This window comes from Myotis yumanensis, unplaced genomic scaffold, assembly GCF_028538775.1.
Source record: "Myotis yumanensis isolate MYYU_CA2020_CCGP unplaced genomic scaffold, mMyoYum1.0.hap1 SCAF_3, whole genome shotgun sequence".
NCBI lineage: Eukaryota > Metazoa > Chordata > Mammalia > Chiroptera > Vespertilionidae > Myotis > Myotis yumanensis.
Genome location: NW_027223754.1, coordinates 96,179,844 through 96,200,848, shown reverse-complemented (window position 1 = coordinate 96,200,848; position 21,005 = coordinate 96,179,844). Strand labels below are relative to the sequence as shown.

Genomic DNA, 21,005 nt, shown 5'->3' with positions numbered 1-21,005 from the left:
CCCAGTGCACAGATTCGTGCACAGGTGGGGTCCCTCAGCATAGACTGCAGGGATCAGGCCAAAAGTGGCAGTCCAACACCGCCTGCCCCTCCTACTCATCCCAGCCCCACTGCGCCTGCCAAGACTGCCACTTGTTAGGCTCGCTGCTGCTCCACTGCTGTCTCCAGGCTGCGGCGGCTAGCTGTGAGCCCTGCGTCTCACGGCGCTCCCGCTGTGGAGTGCACTGACAACCAGGGGGCAGCTCCTGCATTAAGCGTCTGCCTCCTGGTGGTCATTGCGTGTTATAGTGACCAGTCATTCGGTTGCTTAAGCTTTTATATCAACAACAACAAAAGTGTAATATGCTAATTAGAATGGACATACTTCTGGACAACCTTCTGGACGAAGCCAGGGCTGCAAGGGCTGAGGTGGCCACTGCGGTGGGCGAGGGCTGAGGCAGTAGCCATGACAGTGGGGGACGAGCCCCTTGCACGAATTTTGTGCATTGGCCCTCTACTATACACTGCTGTGAATCATTCCTTTCTTTCTATAATCTGCAAAGCTTACTGAATATAAAGTTATACGCCACTTAAGTGGTTAATAAAAATGTCCTGGTGATAAGTTTAAATTCTTTTGTGGTCAGATTGAGTACTGCTGCTGATGCTATTATTGTTACTACTAGAGGCCTGGTGCACGAAATCATGCACGGATGGGGACCCTCAGGGTGGCCTACGGAGATCAGGCACCAGCTTGCACCCCCCAGCCTCACAGCCCCACCTGGCACTCCGTCTTGGCCTGGTGCCGCTGTCTCACCTGCTCCACCATCCCGCCTATGGGGCAATCGGTCAGGGGCCGGCCGCCTGCCCAGCTCCCTCAGCGTCTGGGAGCCTGGTGGCGGCCCCACCCCCAACCACTGCAGCTGGTCGCAGTCTGTGGGGCAATCAGGCCCCCACTTGCATCCACCTTGGCTTGGCGCCATCCGCTCACCTGTTCCACCATCCCGCCGCAATCCCACTCTCATCGGGACCCATCAGGGACGGCAGCACCTCCACTGCCACCCGCTGCCAGCACCGCATCGCTGACACCCACCTTGTTCCGCAACGGCCCCTGGTGGTCAGTGCACATCACAGCGAGCGGTCGAATTCCTGATCAAATGACCACCGGAGGGGACAATTTGCATATTAGGTTTTTATTAAATAGGATGGTTAGGAAAGAAGAGTTTTTGTTTATGGACAGATTTTTTTTTTAAATATATTTTATTGATTTTTTTTACAGAGAGGAAGGGAGAAGGAGAGGGATAAAGAGTTAGAAACATCGATGAGAGAGAAACATCGATTCAGCTGCTTCCTGCACACTCCCTACTGGGGATGTGCCCGCAACCAAGGTACATGCCCTTGACTGGAATCGAACCTGGGACCCTTCAGTCCGCAGGCCGACGGTCTATCCACTGAGCCAAACTGGTCAGGGCAATGGACAGATTTTTAAATAAATTTCTTTTATTGGTCAAAGATTAAGGTTTTCTCTCTTGAAACAAATTGGGAAAGTTATACTTCCAGTAATTTGTTTAGTCTAATTCCAATATGTCTGCATAAAATATAGTTCATATCATCTTTGGATCTTTATTGTCGGCTGTTCCGCCTTTCATTCTAAAACTGTATATGTATTGATACCATCTCTCGTTTTCTGATTCACCTTGTCAAGGGCTTGCCTACTTAATATACTTTTCAAATTACCAACTTTGGGTTTTTATAGCATGTCACCATGTTTTCTATTGTTTTCTTTTCCTTAGATATCTTGTATACTTTGATATTTTTATAACTTCTTGAATGGGCACTTAGCTATAAAGTTATATTAAAAAACATTTTAAGCCTGGCTGGCGTGGCTCAGTGGTTGAGCGCTGACCTATGAACCAGGAGGTCACGGTTTGATTCCTGGTCAGGGCAAGTGCCCAGGTTGCAGGCTCAATCCCCAGTAGGGGTGTGCAGGAGACAGCCGATCAATGATTCTCTTTCATCATTAATGTTTCTAGCTCTCTTGCCCTCTCCCTTCCTCTCTTAAATCAATAAAAATATATTTTTTAAAAAATATTTTAAGTTGATACAAGTTTTAATAGCATCATTAATGATTACTTCTAAATATATTATAATTGCCATTATGATTTATTCTTTTGACAGAATCAGTATGATTGCTAAACTTTTTAGTCTTATGTTTCATACCCTCAATATTCTTACAAACTATTGGTCTGATTTATACTCACTAAGAAACGTGTTACAATCACCCACCAAATTGTGACTTTGTTTCTTTCTCTTAATTTATGCTTTACATACAGTAAAACTTCAGTTCTTGAACTTAATTGGTTCCAGAAGGCTGTTCGAAAAGTGATTTGTTCAAAAACCAAATCACTTTTCCCATTAGAAATAATGTAAATTAAATCAATTCATTCCAGACCTCCAAATGAGTCTCTGCTTTAACCTTTCTTATATACAATACGTCTAGTGTACTGTTTAATCTATAAATAAACACTTTAAAAGCAAAAAGAACATGAAACATAAATGAAAATTTAACAGAAAGGAAATGAAATGTACACTAAGGAGTGGTGACACTGTACATATTAAATAAAAATAAGCAGCAACAAAGACAAACATAAACATGAAAATTACCACAGCACAATTTCCTGAGATGTTCACAATGCAAGATTTAGCAGCAAACTGTTTCATACTTATGCATTCTCTCCTTTGTTGCCTGAGAGACATGTGACTGGTCATACAGGTATCAGCATAAAAGGGTTGTTGGGTCAAGAACCTAAATTTTGTTCAACAACCGATACATTTTTCCCTCCATGAACAACTTGGTTGAGAATTGAATTGTTCAAGATAAGAGACGCTCAAGAATCAAGGTTCCACTTTATTTTGAGCTCATGTAAATACAAATTTAGGTATCTTCTTGCAAACTAAACCATGTTACAAATCTGTTCTTTACCGAGTAAAAACTATTATGTCCAATAGTAATACAAGCTACCTCAGTTTTCTTTCAGTTTGCATGTATCTGGCAGTCTTTTTTCTATCCTTTTATTTTTCAACATTTTTGTGACAGTATTTTTGTTATCTCTTATTAACAATGACCAGCTAGGTTATTTTTAATCTAATCTGACAATCTGCCTTTACGTACTAAATTTGGGCAATTTACATTTATTATAATTCTTTTTATTGTAAGCCTTAAATTTTTAACTTGAATACTTCATTTTAAGTTCAAAGATAATCAACAGCTCTATACTCTTGATGATCACCAAAATCCTATCACTCACGAACTCTATTTAAACTTTTTTTAAAAAATCCTCACGCACAGATGTTTATTAATTTCAGAGAAAGGAATTGGAAGAGAGAAACATCAATGTGAGACAGAAACATGGATCAGTTGCCTCCTGTGTGTGCCCAGACCAAGGACCAAACCAGCAACCTAGGTAAGTGCCCTAACCAGGAATTGAACCCACAACCTTTTGGTGCAGGGGTTGACACTCCAACTTACTGAGCAAACCCAGCCAGGGCTCTATTCAATCTTATATGCTATTTGTATCCAATGTTTTGAGATCATTTTCTTAATCCTTTAATTAATCATTATTGCTATAGGTGTCTTATTATATACTAGAGGCCCAGCGCACAAAATTCATGCACAGGTACAGTCCCTAGGCCTGGCCTGTGATCAGGGCCATCTTCCCCAGCTGCCCGCAGCCGGCCCCACCCCGCGCCGCCACCCACCCCCGGTTGCCTGTTCACCATTAGGTGATCGGTGCCTGACGGCCAGGGGTAGGGACCGAGAGGTCAGCTGTTCCTGCCCACTCACTGGCCCTGCCCGACCATGGGTGGCCATCAGGCGACTGGAGCCTGCTGGCCAGGGAAAAGGACCAAGAGGCGGTCAGTGCGCCTCAGTGACTGGTCCAGCAATCGTTCTGCCGTTGGGGTCAATTTGCATATTACCCTTTTATTATATAGGATAGAGGCCTGATGCACAGGTGGGGACCGGCTGGCCTGCCCTGAAGGGAGCCCCAGATTGGGGTAGAGGGTCCCCACTGGGGGGCGGGGCCAGCCGGGGTGAGGGGCTGCCGGGGGTTTGCAGGCCGGCCACGCCCCTGGCATTTCAGGAAGGACGTCTGGAATACATCTGGTCTATCCAGCCTAAGTAGCATATTACCCTTTTATCAGTATAGACTAGTGGCCCGGTGCACAGATTCGTGCACATTGAAAGGAAATTAATTAGAAATATTTTAATGTCGCTATTCGCCTTTTCTCTATAGCAGAAGGGTCAAAGATGAAAGAAAATTAGTAAACTGTGTATCAGCAAGAGCTTTATATGTATTGTGCATGCGCGAGTCAATGTTTATTTTTCAATTGCCCAGTGCATGTCATAAGTACTGGCTGGTCAGTCCGTCAGTTGGTCAGATAGTTGTATGGTCGGTCACTTAACCTTTTATATATAGAGATCTTATTTAGAGGATTTCTGTGTTCGCCAATATTTTTTGTACCTCACTCCATTTAAATTCAATTTCCATCATTCTAAAGTACTCACAAAGCAGTTCTTTCAGGAAGGATCTATTGACAAATGAATACTTAATGCCTTAATTTCACTCAAATTAGATATGAATACACACCCACAATTTATTTTATCTTAGCACTGTGGAAATAAAGTTCCATTATCTTCTGTCATCTATCTATGCTACCAAAAAGTCAGCAGTTTAAACTTTATTCCATGGCTAATGATTATGTCTTTTACTTCTGGATGGTTTATAGGTTATTAACGTTTGGCATTCAACAATTTCTCCAGTATGTGCTGGGACTGTAATTTATTTTTATTTATTCCACTCATGAGACTATTCCCGCTAACACACAAATTAATTTATTTCATCAATTCTGCAACATATTAAGCAAATTTCTATTTCAAAATCTATAAAGTATTATTTGGTGCTTTGAAATCACTATTAAACATATTGGACCTTTTTATCTATCTTTCATGTCTTAGCATCTTTTATGTTTTTTTTATCTCACTGTGGTTATAAAATTTCCTCAGATCGATCTCCCAGGTTTCTAAATATCATTTACAACCCAATAAATATTTTAATGATAATGACCCATTTTTTCATTTCTATTTTTTCTCTAACTTCATTCTCCTCCTTTCATATATATACTAGAGGCCTGTTGCACGAAAAGATTCGTGCAATAGGCCTTCCCTTCCCCTGGGTGCCAGCACCGGTTTTCCTCCTGCACCCGGGACCCAGGCCTTCGCTCCGGCCGGATCCGCCTTCCAGCCTTAGCTGCTCCGGGGGCCGAAGCCACCTTCCAGCCTTAACTTAGCTACTCCAGCGGCCGGAGCCGCCTTCCAGCCTTAACTTAGCTGCTCCGGCGGGCGGAGCTGCCTTCCAGCCTTTCGCTGCTCCAGCAGCCAGAGCCGCCTTCAGTTGCACCTACGTATGCAAATTAACCGCCATCTTTCTTGGTGGTTAATTTGCATATTGCCCTGATTAGCCGATGGGAAGCGTAGTGAAGGTACAATTACCCTTTTTGTCTTTTATTAGATAGGATATGGCTATTGTGTTTTTTAGGTTCTTCATTATGTCTTTAATCCTTTTAAGGATGTCATCTTTAGTCTTTTCAATGTATAAAATGGTATGTCTTATAAATCTAATCCTAGCGTGATGTCAGAGGTATGGCGGCATGAGAGCGCACCTTGACCTCTCCCCTTGAACTTTCAACAAGTTAACCAACTATAATTCAACAAAGAAATCCCCATTCAACACAGATGCAAGTCTGAGAGACCCATGCATTGAAAGATCTAAAGGTGGGCAACAAGAAATAAAGGGGAAGATGTGAGGAAAGCGCAGAAGGCCATGAGAGACAGCCGTGCAATGTGAAGCTCCCGGCTTGGCCAGGAGAGGGGAGAAAGCCAGCAGTAGCAGGCACTTCCTTTGGCTGGAATGGTGAGGGAGTGAACAGTGTCTGATTCAGCAGACGCCTGACAGAGCAGGTTCTCTCATGGGGCTCTCCACTCGCAGAATGGGCAGTGATGTTTCAGACAAAGAACCTAAACCACAGAGCCCTGCTGCCACTTGGACTCCCAAAACTAGCCTCCCTGGTGCCCTTAGAGTCGTGTCTAGGAGCATATTATATGTAAACTAAGAGCTAATGCAGCAGAAGCACTGTTTCCTCTGTGACTCATCCTGGACAGTGCTTGGGGTGGAGTCGCCTATATGGTGAGTAAACAAAACCCACCCACAAGCAGCTCGGCTATACTGTCTTATGGAGGTTCAAGACTAGGAGATAATGGAGCTAAAAGAAATCTTGCAATTCAGCACCATCTACTGGAAAATAGAAAGACCACTTCAGGAAAAGCTTCTATTGGCCATACTTACAGGGAGATAAATGCCTAGACAAGTGATATCGGCAAATACCATGAATAACCATGATAACGAGAATGACCAGAAAGAAAATGAAAAATCCTCAGTAAGCAAGCTGGACACAAGGAAATATGTGATATAAATGACAGAGATTTCAAACTGTGGTTCTGAAAATACTCAACGAGATGTGAGAAAATGCACTCAGGAAAACAAATCAATGAACAAAATAAGTACTTTACCAAACACATTGAAATTTTAAAAAAGAACCAATCAGAAATCTGAGAAATGAAGCATGCAATTAAGGAGATTAAGAGTGAACTAATGAGCACAGAAAACAGAGCCAACCAGATGGAGGAAAGAATTAGTGATATCAAAGATAGGAATCTAGAAATGACACAGAGGGAAGAAGAGAGAGAACTGAGCATAAAGAAAAATGAAAGAGCTCTATGAGAACTATCAGACTCCATCAGAAAAAGCAATATTAGGATTATAGGTAGTCCTGAGGAGTAAAAGAGGGAACAGGGAACAGAGACTTTATTCAAAAAATAGTGGATGAGAACTTCCCAAACCCATGGAAAGAACTAGATCCTCAAATCCAAGAAGCACACAGAACACTAGTTACCTCAACCCAAAGAGGCCCTCTCCAAGGCACTAGGTATTGAAGCTGTCAAAAATTAATGACAAAGAAAATATTCTCAAAGCAACCAGAGAAAAGAAAGAAGTGACCTACATAGGAAAACCCATCAAAATGTCATTCAACTTCTCAGCAGAAACTCTAAAGCCAAAAGAAAGTGGAACCAAATATTTAAATGTCTGAAATAGAGAAATTACCAGCCACAAATAATATATCCAGTAATATCATCCTTTAAATGTGAAGGAGAAATAAAGACAATCCCAGACATATAGAAGTTGAGGAATTTTATCACCAGAACACCTCCATTGCAGGAAATACTCAAGAGAGTTATTATACTTGAAACTAAGAACATAAGGTCACAACACTAAGAGTAAGATCACTAAAAAACTTACAGCATAAACAGGGGTAGTTTGTGGCAACAAAAATATAAACGGAGAGGGGTTAAAGGTATAAACTGGAAAAGGAGGATGAAGACCAGATGCACTCAAAGAAAAAAAATAGAAAAACTATAGTATATATACAGGTTTATTTTTAATAAACCTAATAGTAACCTCCCACAGAAATCCCTAAACCAGAACACATAGTGTAAAAAAAGAAGAAACACAGAAAAGAAGTATGAAATACCACCAAACAAAAATGACAGAAAAACAACAGAAACGAACCAATGGAGGCACAGAGATACCAGAAAACCGAAGATAAAATGGCTATAGTAAATCCTCATACATCAATAATTACCCTAAATGTAAATGGTCTAAATTCACCAATAAAAAGGCACAGAGTAGCAGAGTGGATCAAAAAACAAAACCCAACCATATGCTGCCTGCAAGAGACACATCTAAGCTGCAAAGACAAATTCAAAGTAAAAGGGTAGAAAATAATTATCCAAGGAAATAGCATCCACAGAAAAGCAGGTGCAGCCATACTTAAATCTGACAGGATAGATTTAAAGAAAAACAGATAATATGAGACAAAGATGGACACATCTATAATAATAAAAGCATAATATGCTAATTAGACTGGACGTCCTTCTGGGATGAAGCCAGGGCTACAGCTGTGGGATTGAGTCAGCTGCAGCTAAGAAGGCCTACTCTTGCACAAATTTCATGCATCGGGCCTCTAGTTATAATGATAAAGCAGACACTACATCAAGAAAACAACACTTCCTAATATATATGCACCCAACCAGGGAGCACTGAAATATATAAAACAACTATTCACAAAACTAAAGGGAAAAACAGATCAAAAGGCATAGTTGGGTCCTTTAATACTACATTGACAGCTCTAGAGAGATCAACCAAAGAGAAAATCAATAAAGAAATATTGGTGTTAAATGAAACACGAAACCAAATAGACATAATTGACATTTACAGAACCTTTTATCTCAGAACATGAGATTATACATTCTTCTCCAGTGCACATGGAACATTCTCTAGGATAGACCACATGTTGATTGGGTCACAAAACTAGCATCCACAAATTCAAGAAGGTTGAAGTCATATCAAGCTCATTCTCCAACCATGATGTCTTAAAATTAGAAATCAACTGCAAAAAGGAAGTAAAGAAACCCAAAAATACATGGAGACTAAAGAATATGCTAACAAAAAAATGACTGGGTCAAAGAAGAAAGAAAAGATGAAATCAAAACATATAAAGAGACAAATGAGAATGAAAATACAACAGATCAAAACTTCTGGAATGCTGTGAAAGCAGTAATAAGAGAAGTTCATCTCATTACAGGCCTATCTAAAAAAAAAAAAAAAAGAAAAGAGAGAAATCCCATGTAAACAACCTTACATCACATCTTAAAAAACTAGAAGAGGAAGAACAAAAGCAGCCCAAAGTCAGCAGAAGGAAATATAAATTACAGCAGAATTGAATGAAATGTAGAGAACAAAAGGATTACACACAAATTTTAATAAAACAAAGAATATTAGGAAAGACTATATGCCACCAAATTCAAGAACCAAGAAGAAATGGATAAATTCCTAGAAATATATAACCTTTCTAGATTAACTCATGAAGAATTGGAAAATTTAAATAGACCAATCAACAGTGAGGACATTGAAACAACCATCAAAAACCTTACGAAAAAACAAAAGTCCAGGGGCAGTGGCTTCACCAGTGAATTCTACCAAATGTTCAAGGGAGACATAAAACCTATCCTTCTCAAACTTTTCCAAAAAATTGAAGAGGGAATACTTCCTAACATGTTCCATGAGGCCAATATAACCCCGATACCAAACCTGGCAAAGATAACACAAAAAAAAGAAAACTACAGACCAATATCTCTGATAAATACAGATGCAAAAATCCTAAATAAAATACTAGCATATCGAAAGCAACAGTACAACCAAAAAATAATACATCATGATCAAGTGGTGTTCTTTCCAGGGGCACAAGGATGGTTCAACATACTCAAATCAATCAATCTAATACACACATTAACAAAAGAAAGGATAAAAATCATGTGATCTTTTCAACAGATGCAGAAGAAGCACTTGATAAAATACAACATCCATTTATGAGGAAAACACTCAATAAAATAGGAATAGAAGGAAAGTACCTCAACATAATAAATGCCATCTATCATAAACCCCCAGCTAATATCATACTCAACGGTGAAAAATTGAAACCTTTTTCTGTAAGATCAGGAACAAGACAAGGATGTCCACTCTCATTCAACATAGTGCTGGAAGTAGCAGCCAGACGAATAAGGCAAGAGAAAGAAATAAAAGGCATCCAAACAGGGAAGGAAGAAGTCAAACTGTCACTTGTTGTAGATAGAAAACCCTAAAGACTCCATCATTAAACTATTAGAAACAATAAATAAATACAATCAAGTTTCAGGATACAAAAATCAATGTGCAAAAATCCACTGCCTTCAAAACAAACAAAACTTCAGAAAAAGAAATGAAAACAAACAAACAAACAAAAACAATTCCTTTTGCATTTGCAACCTAAAGAATAAAATACCTAGGAATAAACTTAACAAAGAATGTGAAAGACCTATATACTGAAAATCGCAAAGCATTATTAAAAGAGATTGAAAAGGACACAACAAAATGGAAAATATCCCATGCTCATGGATTGGAAGAATCAACACAGTTAAAATGGCCATATTACCCAAGCCAATATACAGATTTAATGCAATCCCTATTAAAATCCCAATGTCATTTTTAAAGAAACAGAACAAGAAATCATTAGATTTGTATGGAATCACAATAGACCCCAAATAGTCAAAGCAATCCTGAGAAAAAAAGAACAAAGCTGGAGGTATCATGCTGACTTCAAATTATACTACAGAGCTAGCTATGGTAATGAAAACAGCATGATATTGGCAGAGAAAAAGACACAAGATCAATGCAACAGAATAGATCCCTGCTATAAAACCACATGTATATAGACAGATATTTTTGACAAAAGAGACAGAAACACACAATGGTGTAAAGACGTTCTCTTCAATAAATGGTGCTGGGAAAACTGAAAAGCCACATGCAAACGAATGAAACTGGATTACAGTTTGTCCCCATGTACAAAAGTTAATTCAAAATGGATCAAAGACCTATATATAAGACCCAAAGCAATAACTAACATAGAAGAAAACAGGTTCCAAATTTATGGACCTTGGTTGTAGAGAACCTTTTATGAATTTTATTCCAAAGGCACAAAAAGTAAAGGCAAAAATAAATGAATGGGACTGTATCAAACTAAAAAGCTTTTGCACCTCAGAAGAAACTGACTGCAAAACAAAAAGGCAGCCAACCAGATGGGAGATAATATTTGCAAACAGTAGCTCCAACAAACGTTTAATTTCCAAAATATATAAAGAACTCATAAAACTCACCAAACAAACAACCCAGTCCAAAAGTATGCAGAGGATCTGAAAATACACCTTTCCCAAGAAGACATAGGAATAGCCAACAGATATATGAGAAGATGTTCAACCTCACTGGCAATTAGGGAAATGCAAATCAAAACTACAATGAGATACCACGTCTCACCTGTTAGAGTGGCCATTATCAACAAAACAAGCAATGACCAAGTGTTGGAGAGGTTGTAGAAAAATGAGAACCCTCATTCACTGCTGGTAGGAATGTAGACTGGTACAACCACTATGGAAAGCAGTCCGGCAATTCCTTAGAAAATTAAGAATAGAGCTACCAGAGGACTCAGTAATCCCTCTCCTGGGTATATACCCAAAAATCTCAAAATCATGTGTTCATGAAGATATATGAGCCCTTATTTTCATTGCAACATTACTCACAGTGGCCAAGACATGAAAACAACCAACGTATCCTGTGAAAGTGGACTGGATAAAGAAAATGTGGTACATATACACAATGGAATACTACTCAGCCATAAGAAAGGATGGACTTTCAGAACATTATGATAAGAGAAATAAGTCAGTCAGAAAAAGCTAAGACCCATATAAGTTCACTCATTTGTGGGATATAAAACTGAAACTCATGAACACAAACAGCAGTGTGGTGATTGCCAGAGGGAAGGGGGTCCTATTATATGATAACAGGAGAAGATTTGACTTTGAGTAGTGGGCACACAGTATTTACAGATCGTGTAACATAGAAACCCACACCTAAAACCTCTATGTTCATGTTGACCAATGTCACCCCAATAAATTGAAATTTTTTAAAAGTTAATTTCCTTATATTAAAAAAGCAAACAAGCAACAACAAAAAAGATCTAATACTGCTATGTGCAGTGTCTGGGTTTCAGCACTTAGGAACTATTTTAAGCATTTGGAAATTTTGCATTATGAGGTCATTTTCATTGAAGCATTAATTTGTATGAATACTGTATAGCTATAAACTTAGATTAAATCTTGCTAGAAAGAGTTTAAGTTTGCATAGATGTTTATACTGGTGATTCTTGTGGCCCTCTCTTTAATCTTGATCCTTCGTGAATCATAGAATCATATTTCCAACTACTTACTGGAAAGTTAGTTATTTTCATGATCATAGTATCTCCCCTGCCAGGTACATATGGAAAATGAGTTATTTTCAAAGAAAAACACACAAACACACACATATTCCCCTTGATTAACATCACTGAGGCAAGAAATATGTCAGCAATATATCCTCTATCTTCAAATTAGTAGAGGCTTCCCTTTTAATTTCACCCCTCCTCTTAATCTACACTAGGGCCTATTTGCTCGCAGCATCTCCCAATACAAAGTTATATAATAGCATTTCAGTAACTATTAAACTCACTTCTTGAAACATATCTCATTCAAAACTAAGTTATCACAGATCAATTTTATTGATCTGTAACATGAACTAAATTATTTTATTACATTTGTGACTAATAATTGTATCATTTGTATTAAACACAATTAATATTTATCAAAATCAATGAAACAAATTCTCCAAAACTAAAGTAAAAGGGGGGTAAGTTGTATTTAGAACAAAAGCACAAATTCTAGGCCTTAACATTAACAGGCTTTAGATATTTTCAGTATATACTGCTACTTACCTTATGGGCAGGGACCAGATTTACCAAAACTGTATCCAAAAGCTCCTGAGATACTGTATCACCTTCACAAATAATGGAACTCATGAGGTCTACCATGTGCATATGAACTTTCTGATTGTGGCCATTGCTGAAATTCAAAATAGACATTTAGGGTGTAACTAAAATATTCATTATTTAATCATAACATGGTACTAATAAACATTACACTTTATAAAAAAGATACTAAAATATTAATTATATCAAATTCTATATATTCATTTAAAGCTTCCCTGGCTCCCAAATCTTATAATAGTATCCAAAATCTTTTTTTAAACTACATTTCCTGGATTACTTTTCCCTAATTTTAACAAGTCTCAAAATCAAAAGTAATTAACTCAAATGCAGCTTTATATTTAACTTCAGAAAATCAAATTATTTTGCTGAAATTCATTATAGTAATTTTAAAGAACACACAAATAGTTCAACTATTCACATGAATTAAGGAGTCAGTAACACATAAGTTAACAAAAAGATAAAAATATAATCCAAGAAATATTTTTATATTGGGTATAGATTGCCTTAATGCTACTCTTGTATTATTTTCTACATCACAAACTTGATTAAGTTATATTTGTTTTTTAAAACATCTATAAAAATGTTAATGAATTCTTAAATTACAACTCTTAGCCTTCCAATATTTATAACAAACACAGTTTAAGCAGATTCATCTGTAAGTTAAAACCCTTCATATTTAAAAAAGTTATATTCCTAATAAAATAAACTTACTTTATAACTGAAAATAATGTTCTGTATAATTGTGTAAAAATTTCATTGCTATCTTCCAACTCAAAGCATATGTTATATGACTTGACCCAAGCAATGTTCTAAAATAAGAGGTAAAAAAGATGAAAGATAAACACTTTAATTAGTGCAAATATAAAAGCACAAATAATTTAAAATGCCATTTCAAGATATAATATATTGCTTACCTCAAGTAAATAAAAATACCTATTGAATTGTGGGCTCTTTGTATCCTCTAACCCCTTCAACTGCCTTGTTATAAACATAAATATATCCTTAAAAAAAACACAAAGTATTGTTTAGATTATAGAATGCTAAATTAAAATATCCAATGCTAAAGCTAATTCAGCACTGGTATCTATCCTAATAAATTATAAACAACCAAAAAAAATTGCATTTGGCTGGAATTTTTTAAAAGGACATCATCATATGAAAATACCAATTATCTTACTACCCCTTCATAGGAAAATAGAAAATCATTTACCATAATCTTAAAGTAGAGAAAAACTTCATCTTACAGCAAGTTAAAAAAAATAGACCTAAAAATTTGAGTGAACTAAAATTTATGCTAACTTTATCAGAATAAAAGAGGTAGCAATGACTGGGAATTGATCAACTTTGCTAGAACAGCACCTATGTATGGTAATTATATAGCAAGAACACAATTTAGGAGCTTTAAAATTCCAAAATGAAATCTCTAAGTAAAAAGACAATAGATCGCAGAAGCTTAGAAATTTTAAAAAGACCCTTAAGAAGTTAACTTTTAAGCTTCCTATCTAATTGTTATAATAATTTGTTTCTCCCCACCAGTTTTCAATCTATCTCTATCCCTTGCTTTCTATTTTTGGGTTCACTCCCCACCTCTGATGGGGGGGGGGGGGGGGGGGAGACAGGTGAGAGGAAATGAGTTCATGTGTCTCTCTCACGTGGATATCTCTCTCTCTTTCTCTTTCTCTCTCTCCCTCCTTCCCTTTCTCCCTGGGCCCCCACCCCCTGCTAGCTCCCTTCCACTCTCTCTAAAAAGCAATGGAGAAAATATCCTCTGGTGAGGATTAACATCAACAAAAGAGGGGAAAAAAAGTTTCCCTTAGAAATAAAATGATAAAAAAGCTTATTTTTAAAAGGGAAGAAATGTAATATGCTGATGACGAAGTATATTTTCAAGAAAAACACTATCAAAGTACATCCTTAAAAAATGGTTACTATGACAGTACTGTGCAAAATTTGTCTATGGGAACTGTCATGTTGACTACCTGAAGATTGGAAAGGCAACAGTCGTTTATAATTTCTCCAACAATCACTGACCTAAACGTGAAGTCAGGTGTAAAGGGTTTTCTCTATGACAACAATAAACTGACAGTGGAAAGGTGAGAATCAAAGTGTCACAATTTTCTATTATTACTACTATAGACAAAGAAAATTATAACTTTGATGCAAATAGAGTGAAAACTATTCGATAAATACTTAAAAGCACCCTCAAAATGAATATTTTATAAGTACTACCCCAATAAAATGAAAAAAGTATTTATAATTAAGACCCAAAAAACAGACCACAAAAAATAAGATGCCCTTATTTTTTCAGCTATAAAGTAATCCAAAGACTCTAAACTCAACTCTTCAATGTTCTTCTCATAAATTGACCTGTTATAAATAGAACAGATATGTTGCTATTCTTTTGGGAGAACTTTTCATCACCCTGTAGCCTTGACATAGGTCAGATTATGAAAAATAAGAAATCCACAATAGAGGTAGAAAAAATCATGTAGCAGCACTAAGTTACACTTCCCTCTTCATGAGAATGCCAATAAGACACCTGGTGAGGAAGAGCCACAGTCAGTCAAATACAATCACTCCTTAAACCAATTAAGCACTTCCAAATGAGACGTTCAAATTAGAAGTCAAGATATACACCTAGGTGTACAACTCCACAGACCAGCTCACATTAGTTAGTGAAGTCTCTGATCATTCTCAACTCTTTCAATATTCAATTCCACTTTTAAGTAACAAATACTTGCTCCTACCACCGCCATCCTGAGATTCTTTTACCAATTAAAATGTAAAACAAGTAAATCCATCTAGTTTAGGCATTCCATACTGAAATTTGGCAGACATGATCAAATAAGCAGGTTCTTCATTCCAATTATCAAGAAGCAACTGCATAAATTCAAGAATCAAGTCCTGGTTGTTTTTCACCAGAGTAAACCCAGTTCCTGACACATAATTAAGATCAATTATTTGTTAAATAAAATAAACCTAAATTGACTGCTATTTTTTCACACTGGGTATTAATAATCATCCCATGGATTCATTCTCTAACCAATTTGTCACAATTATCTTTTACTGTGTCTTTTGTTGTCAGTTTTTTCTAATTTTCTCCCTAACCTACTTTATTCATTTTTCTTACTGTATGCTATTTCTACAGCTAGATTAATCACGCTATTCTACTTTTCTCATCTTTAAAGATTTACCATGCATAAGGTTTTATTTACAACTACTATAACTATGTCTTTTTTTATTTCATTAAAATCTTGTTCGTATTATTTTCTTCAACACAATTCACAACACACCTCACACCTTACATTAAATGGATTAGGATTCATTCATATCCATATATATATATATATATATATATATTTTTTTTTTAGAAGCCCTGCGCACGAAATCGCACAGCTCCGCCCATCCACATGCGCTTCACTGCACCGGCCGCCAGCCTTGCTGCGATCAGAGCCTGTGGGCCGCGGGGGAGGGACCGAGAGGTGCTCCATGCACTTCATGGTGACCGGTTGTTTGGTCTTTACAGCCACGGGCTTTTTATAATATAGATTTAGGTTTTTACTGGATACTGTCTTTTAAATAACAAACATGGTCTTTAACATGGATTTTCAAAAGAGAAAACCATTGTCCCCCAAGTAATATGGAAATAAAGCTAATGATGACATAAAAAAGTATAGAATAAACACCAGAAACTGTTTTCTAAAAGCAAGTACTTAACGGGGATAGCGTTATGGGGCGGAAGTAAGTTCTAAAGAAAACAGAAGTTTAACAAAAGATTTCAGCAGCTAATGTCTAATGTCTAAGAAGCCAAAGAAATTACCTAAACACTCTAACTCCCATTTTAGTTAGAAAGATAATAGAAGTATCAGTCAATCTTGGCAGTTCTTTAAATCAGTACTTGCCTTTAGTTTATCAGGGGATGTGTAAGGAGCTTCAGGAGCATAAATCCTGAAAATATCAGCCAGGCAGCAGGCTACCAGTAGGCGAACATCTTTATCAGGATGCTTGAGAAAAAAGTCTGAAGCCAAATGTAAAGCCAGGTTTAAATAAAGCTCCTTTTCTTCTTCAGAGTCCTGGTCCATATCCATGAAAGTTTTCACAACCATCTATACAAAAACACATTAATCAAGTAATGAAATCCTTCATGTACAAATAAAGTTATTTGAAATAAAAACCATATTAATTGCAAAGGTTAAACTTCCAATAAATATACTTTTATTTTTCCCCTGGAAGTGTCTACCTGAGAGAACAAGATCCTTATAAAACTATAGGGTAAATAACTTTTCTTTAAAAGACTAAGTAAAATACTTTTAATTTACGCATACCTGCTAACCAGATTTTAAAAATTTAAAGCTACCCTTACATAGTGCTTCTGATCTCACTGACACAACTGGAATAAAAGGAATATGTCTCTTCTTAAAAACAGCATCCTTTTAAAATAATATATCTAATCTTTTTAAGAGAAAAGTATACCTCTACAGAAAAACCTAGAATGACAATTTACTTTTCCATCTAAGCCATAAACCACTCCAGATACATGGATTAATATATTCAGCTAAAAAAGAATATGTAAACAGATTCAAGAAAGGATGGCAAAAATGCATCCCTAAATGTGAAAAAGCTATCCTGAGAGACTACCATAGCATCCAACAAAATATTTCTTGTGCAACAGTAAAAGATATGATATGGATAGTTCCTTAGTAGGACTCAATAGCATGTATAGAATGAACCTACCAGAAATGGTTCCTTTTTCAAAAACGTTAACATAAAAGAAGTAGGATAAACTTAAGAATGGGGAGAAACAGTACAGTTTGAATTCTGTGAAGAGCTTTCTCTAATTTCCGTACTAGTAGTCATGATGAACCCTCAGTCTATACTATTACCACTTCAAATAAGACAACAAAATTGCCTAACTTGACATAGCACAGGAAAGGTGACCATCTGGCATCCACTAGGTGGTGCTGCAAATACTAATCAACAACCAAGGCTAGCCGCCAAGTATCAATGTCTAGGAATTGGTCTTGGAAACATACTGCAAGAATTTCCACTCTGCTGTAGAGCTAGACTTCTGAGTAATAAATGTCCAACGTCTTACTGAATTCTCAGAGCAGCCGTGAGAAACTGTTCCTCACAGAGTAGACCCTCAGTTCTATTATGTCAGATGCCAGAATCAACAATAGAGTAATTCTTCCAGATGAGCACTACAGTTTCAGGGTATAATGTCCAGATTACTCTCCTAACTTTTTAATTTTATTACTTTCAAGATATATGCTTTGATGACCTAGTGTATTATGAAGAGAGACAAAGAAAAAAAGACCTATATGCAGAGAACTATTTCTTTCTCTACAGTGACATCTTACATATTAACAAATTGTTATAATTTATAAAACTTACAGCTGTACTTGGACATGTCAAAAATTATTATCACCCCACACCAAATCCTGTTTATATTTCTCTAAGAAGTTTGCTAAAATAATGGTAAGTGTAAATTAGGAAAATTAAAGAAGATAAATTATATTAATCAGAATACAGCTGGGCATAAATGTCTACAAAAATAATGAAAGCATAGTACAAATACTAAACGTAAGCACTAACAAGTAAGTTTATTCAAGGGCTAGATAAGGGGGAATTCCTCACTACTGTCTACAACTTAAATAGTGGTATAAACTCATCAATAACTCATATGAGTCCTCTGAATTAAAAAAGATGTTTGAGAAAATAACATCTCTAAAAGTCGCTAAACACTAATCAGCTTATAAGTGTAGTCTCTGTGTTTAACATAAGTTTCTTAGGAAACAATAGGGTTGTTTACCTATCATTGCTGAAATACAAACAAATATGAGGAAATGAATGTATATGTTTCCCTAAAAATTCTGTAAGTCAAGAGAACACAGATACACAGAAGAAAACAAAACAAAACAAAACCCGATTCAGAATTGTAGCTTTACTATTTTTAATAAGATATATACTGGTTCCTAACTAGATAAAATATCCACATATTGGGAAATTGAATCTGCTCAAAGATGTGTTTGCCTTTGAATAACAAGCATCTGATCTTTGACATCCTAATACTTTAAGCATAAAGGCTATAACACTAAGACTTTACCATGAAATTTAGAGTAGTATTTGTATTAGGGTTTTTTATCTTGAAATATAAGTAAATAATGACCTATCAAGTAAAATAAATGACTCAGTTGATTCAACCAGGAGGGGGAAAAAACACTCAAAATTTTAAAAAATCTGAACTGGTAAATCAATTTAACGTTCTCCTTGGCCACTCTCTTCCTTTAACCATTTTAACAATCAAGAGACCATCACGGACATGAAGGAAAAGGAGAAATATTATTCAAACACATATGAAGAGACTCTAGCCATAGAATGACGGCCTCAGCTATAGAAGTTCACCATCAATGTTGATTCATTCATACATGTCAAAGCAGAGAGAAAAGATACAGTAAAGCTCTTTAACCTACCCTTAAATAACTTACAAAAAAGTAAAATATAGCCTGAGTATTCAGAACAAAAATTTGAAACTTCCTTTCTCATATGAGACAACTTTCTATAGACAAAAATGAATATGAATATTGTGGATTTGTTCTTTATACTCAACTATAGTAGGCCCTAGAAAATCTGAGCCTCACCTTTCTAATTGCTCTCCCATTAACAATAGCTAAGAAACACTACAGTTCTTTATTACCGCCACTCTCTGAGATCCTTTCCCTCCCATTCCCTGCTTTGATTTGCTTTTTAAAGTTACCCTAACAAGATACAGCACTAATCAAGCCCCACACGCTTAAAGGAATTTCAGGGAAAAAACAAAAAAACAAAAAAAGAACCAGAACCAGTTTTACTCACCTTTAACCGCCTCACCATCTCTTCTTTAGATATTTTATCTGAGATTTCCTTGACACCAGGAGGATAAGTAATTTTTCCATCATTGGTCCTCGTCTTTGAATGAGCCATGATGGAAATATTTTTACCCCTAAAACAAGAAAGTGATTAGTTGCAAACCAAAAAGTTAAAAAATATTCATAATAAACATGAGAAGTAACATTCCTAATTTATAGTAATTCACCTACCTAATTAATGAAAAGCATTTTATTGAACATTTCCCAAAATTTTTTTTCATTTTCATTAGTGGCAAGCTAGTTTATTTACACTAACCCTCCAACTACAAAAACTAAAAATGACAAAAAATGTGCAAATTAGGTATATTTTTAAAGTGCCACAAATTTCTCTGTTCAAAATCTAAGACAATATAGAAACCCAGGGAAGTAAATGGAGCACTGGAGCATTACACTATATCCACTTATGCCCATTGGACACTTGCCAACCCTGAAAAATCTAGAGTTCAGTTTTGGTGTTCTTATGGGGCAAGGAGAGCAGGAAAATCTAAATCTGTTGAGGTAGAATGTCAAATAAGAGACCTCTTGACATTAATGTGAAATACTACGCCATCCCCCAAAAGATAACACCTGCAAAAAAACACAAAAAAAGAATAAACCACAAGTAAAATGTGCCCTTGCCCCCATCACCACCCACAGGGGACAGCAGAGAAGGCTGCCTTGGTACTGAGTAAAAAACAAATACAAGGGAGCAAGAGCTCATTAGTGTTGACCATGGGTCTTGCACATTTACTGAGGTTCACATTACCTAAGTAGTCCAAAGAACCTCAACAAATGAACTCAGTGACCCCCTTATTGGTGGTACCCCCAGCACCTAATATAAATAATTCTAAGCATCGCTCGGTGGTTAAGCACTGACCTATGAACCAGAAGGTCATGGTTCGATTCCTGGTCAGGGCACATGCCCAGGTTGCTGGCTCAATCCCTAGTGTGGGGTGTGCAGGAGGCAGCCAATCAATGATTCTTTCTCATCATTGATGTCTCTGTCTCTCTCTCCCTCTCCCTTCTTCTCTGAAACTAATAAAAATGTATTTGAAATAATTCCAAGTCTTGCCTAGAGGACAGCATGTTCATTCTATGCCTTAATGACGTTTCTAGGACAGTGAACATTATCAAGTCAAAAATAACTAAGTGCCTAAGGAAACAAGGCAATATGAGCAACAACCAGCCGAAATATCAGATGTCAAGAACAGACCCACAAACAATTCAGGTATTATAATTATCAAACAAGTTACAAAAGTACTATCTTTATAATTTTAAAGAAATAAAAGACAATTCTGAAATATCTATAAGGAATAAAAATTATAAAAAGTAAATTAAAATATTTGAACAAAAAAATAGAACTTCTAAAAATGGAAAAGTAAAGAACTGAAATTAAAAATTCAATGGATAAGTTTATTAGATTATAAAAAGCTATTAAAATTAGTGACAGGAAGAGAGGTCAGAAGAAATTATCGAAAAATATAGAAGAGGGAAACATAAAAATAAAAAGAGAAAGGATAGAAAGATTTAACTTATGATTCTTGGAAGTATAAGAAGAAATGAGGCCGAAGCCCCT

General features: G+C 36.5%; 1 protein-coding gene across 6 annotated transcripts in view; it reads right to left on the bottom strand.

Moving 5' to 3' along the window:
* PDS5B (PDS5 cohesin associated factor B) overlaps window positions 1-21,005 on the bottom strand; it is a 254,155-nt gene that overhangs the window by 153,724 nt on the left and 79,426 nt on the right. For all 6 annotated transcript variants that reach the window (XM_070409171.1, XM_070409166.1, XM_070409169.1 and 3 more), the window contains 5 exons: window positions 19,398-19,524; window positions 16,445-16,648; window positions 13,457-13,543; window positions 13,254-13,351; window positions 12,489-12,615 (listed from right to left, as the gene is read on the bottom strand). In XM_070409171.1, coding sequence (XP_070265272.1) covers window positions 12,489-12,615; window positions 13,254-13,351; window positions 13,457-13,543; window positions 16,445-16,648; window positions 19,398-19,505 — 624 coding nt within the window. In that variant the 5' untranslated portion in view covers window positions 19,506-19,524. The remainder of the gene's footprint in view (window positions 1-12,488; window positions 12,616-13,253; window positions 13,352-13,456; window positions 13,544-16,444; window positions 16,649-19,397; window positions 19,525-21,005) is intronic.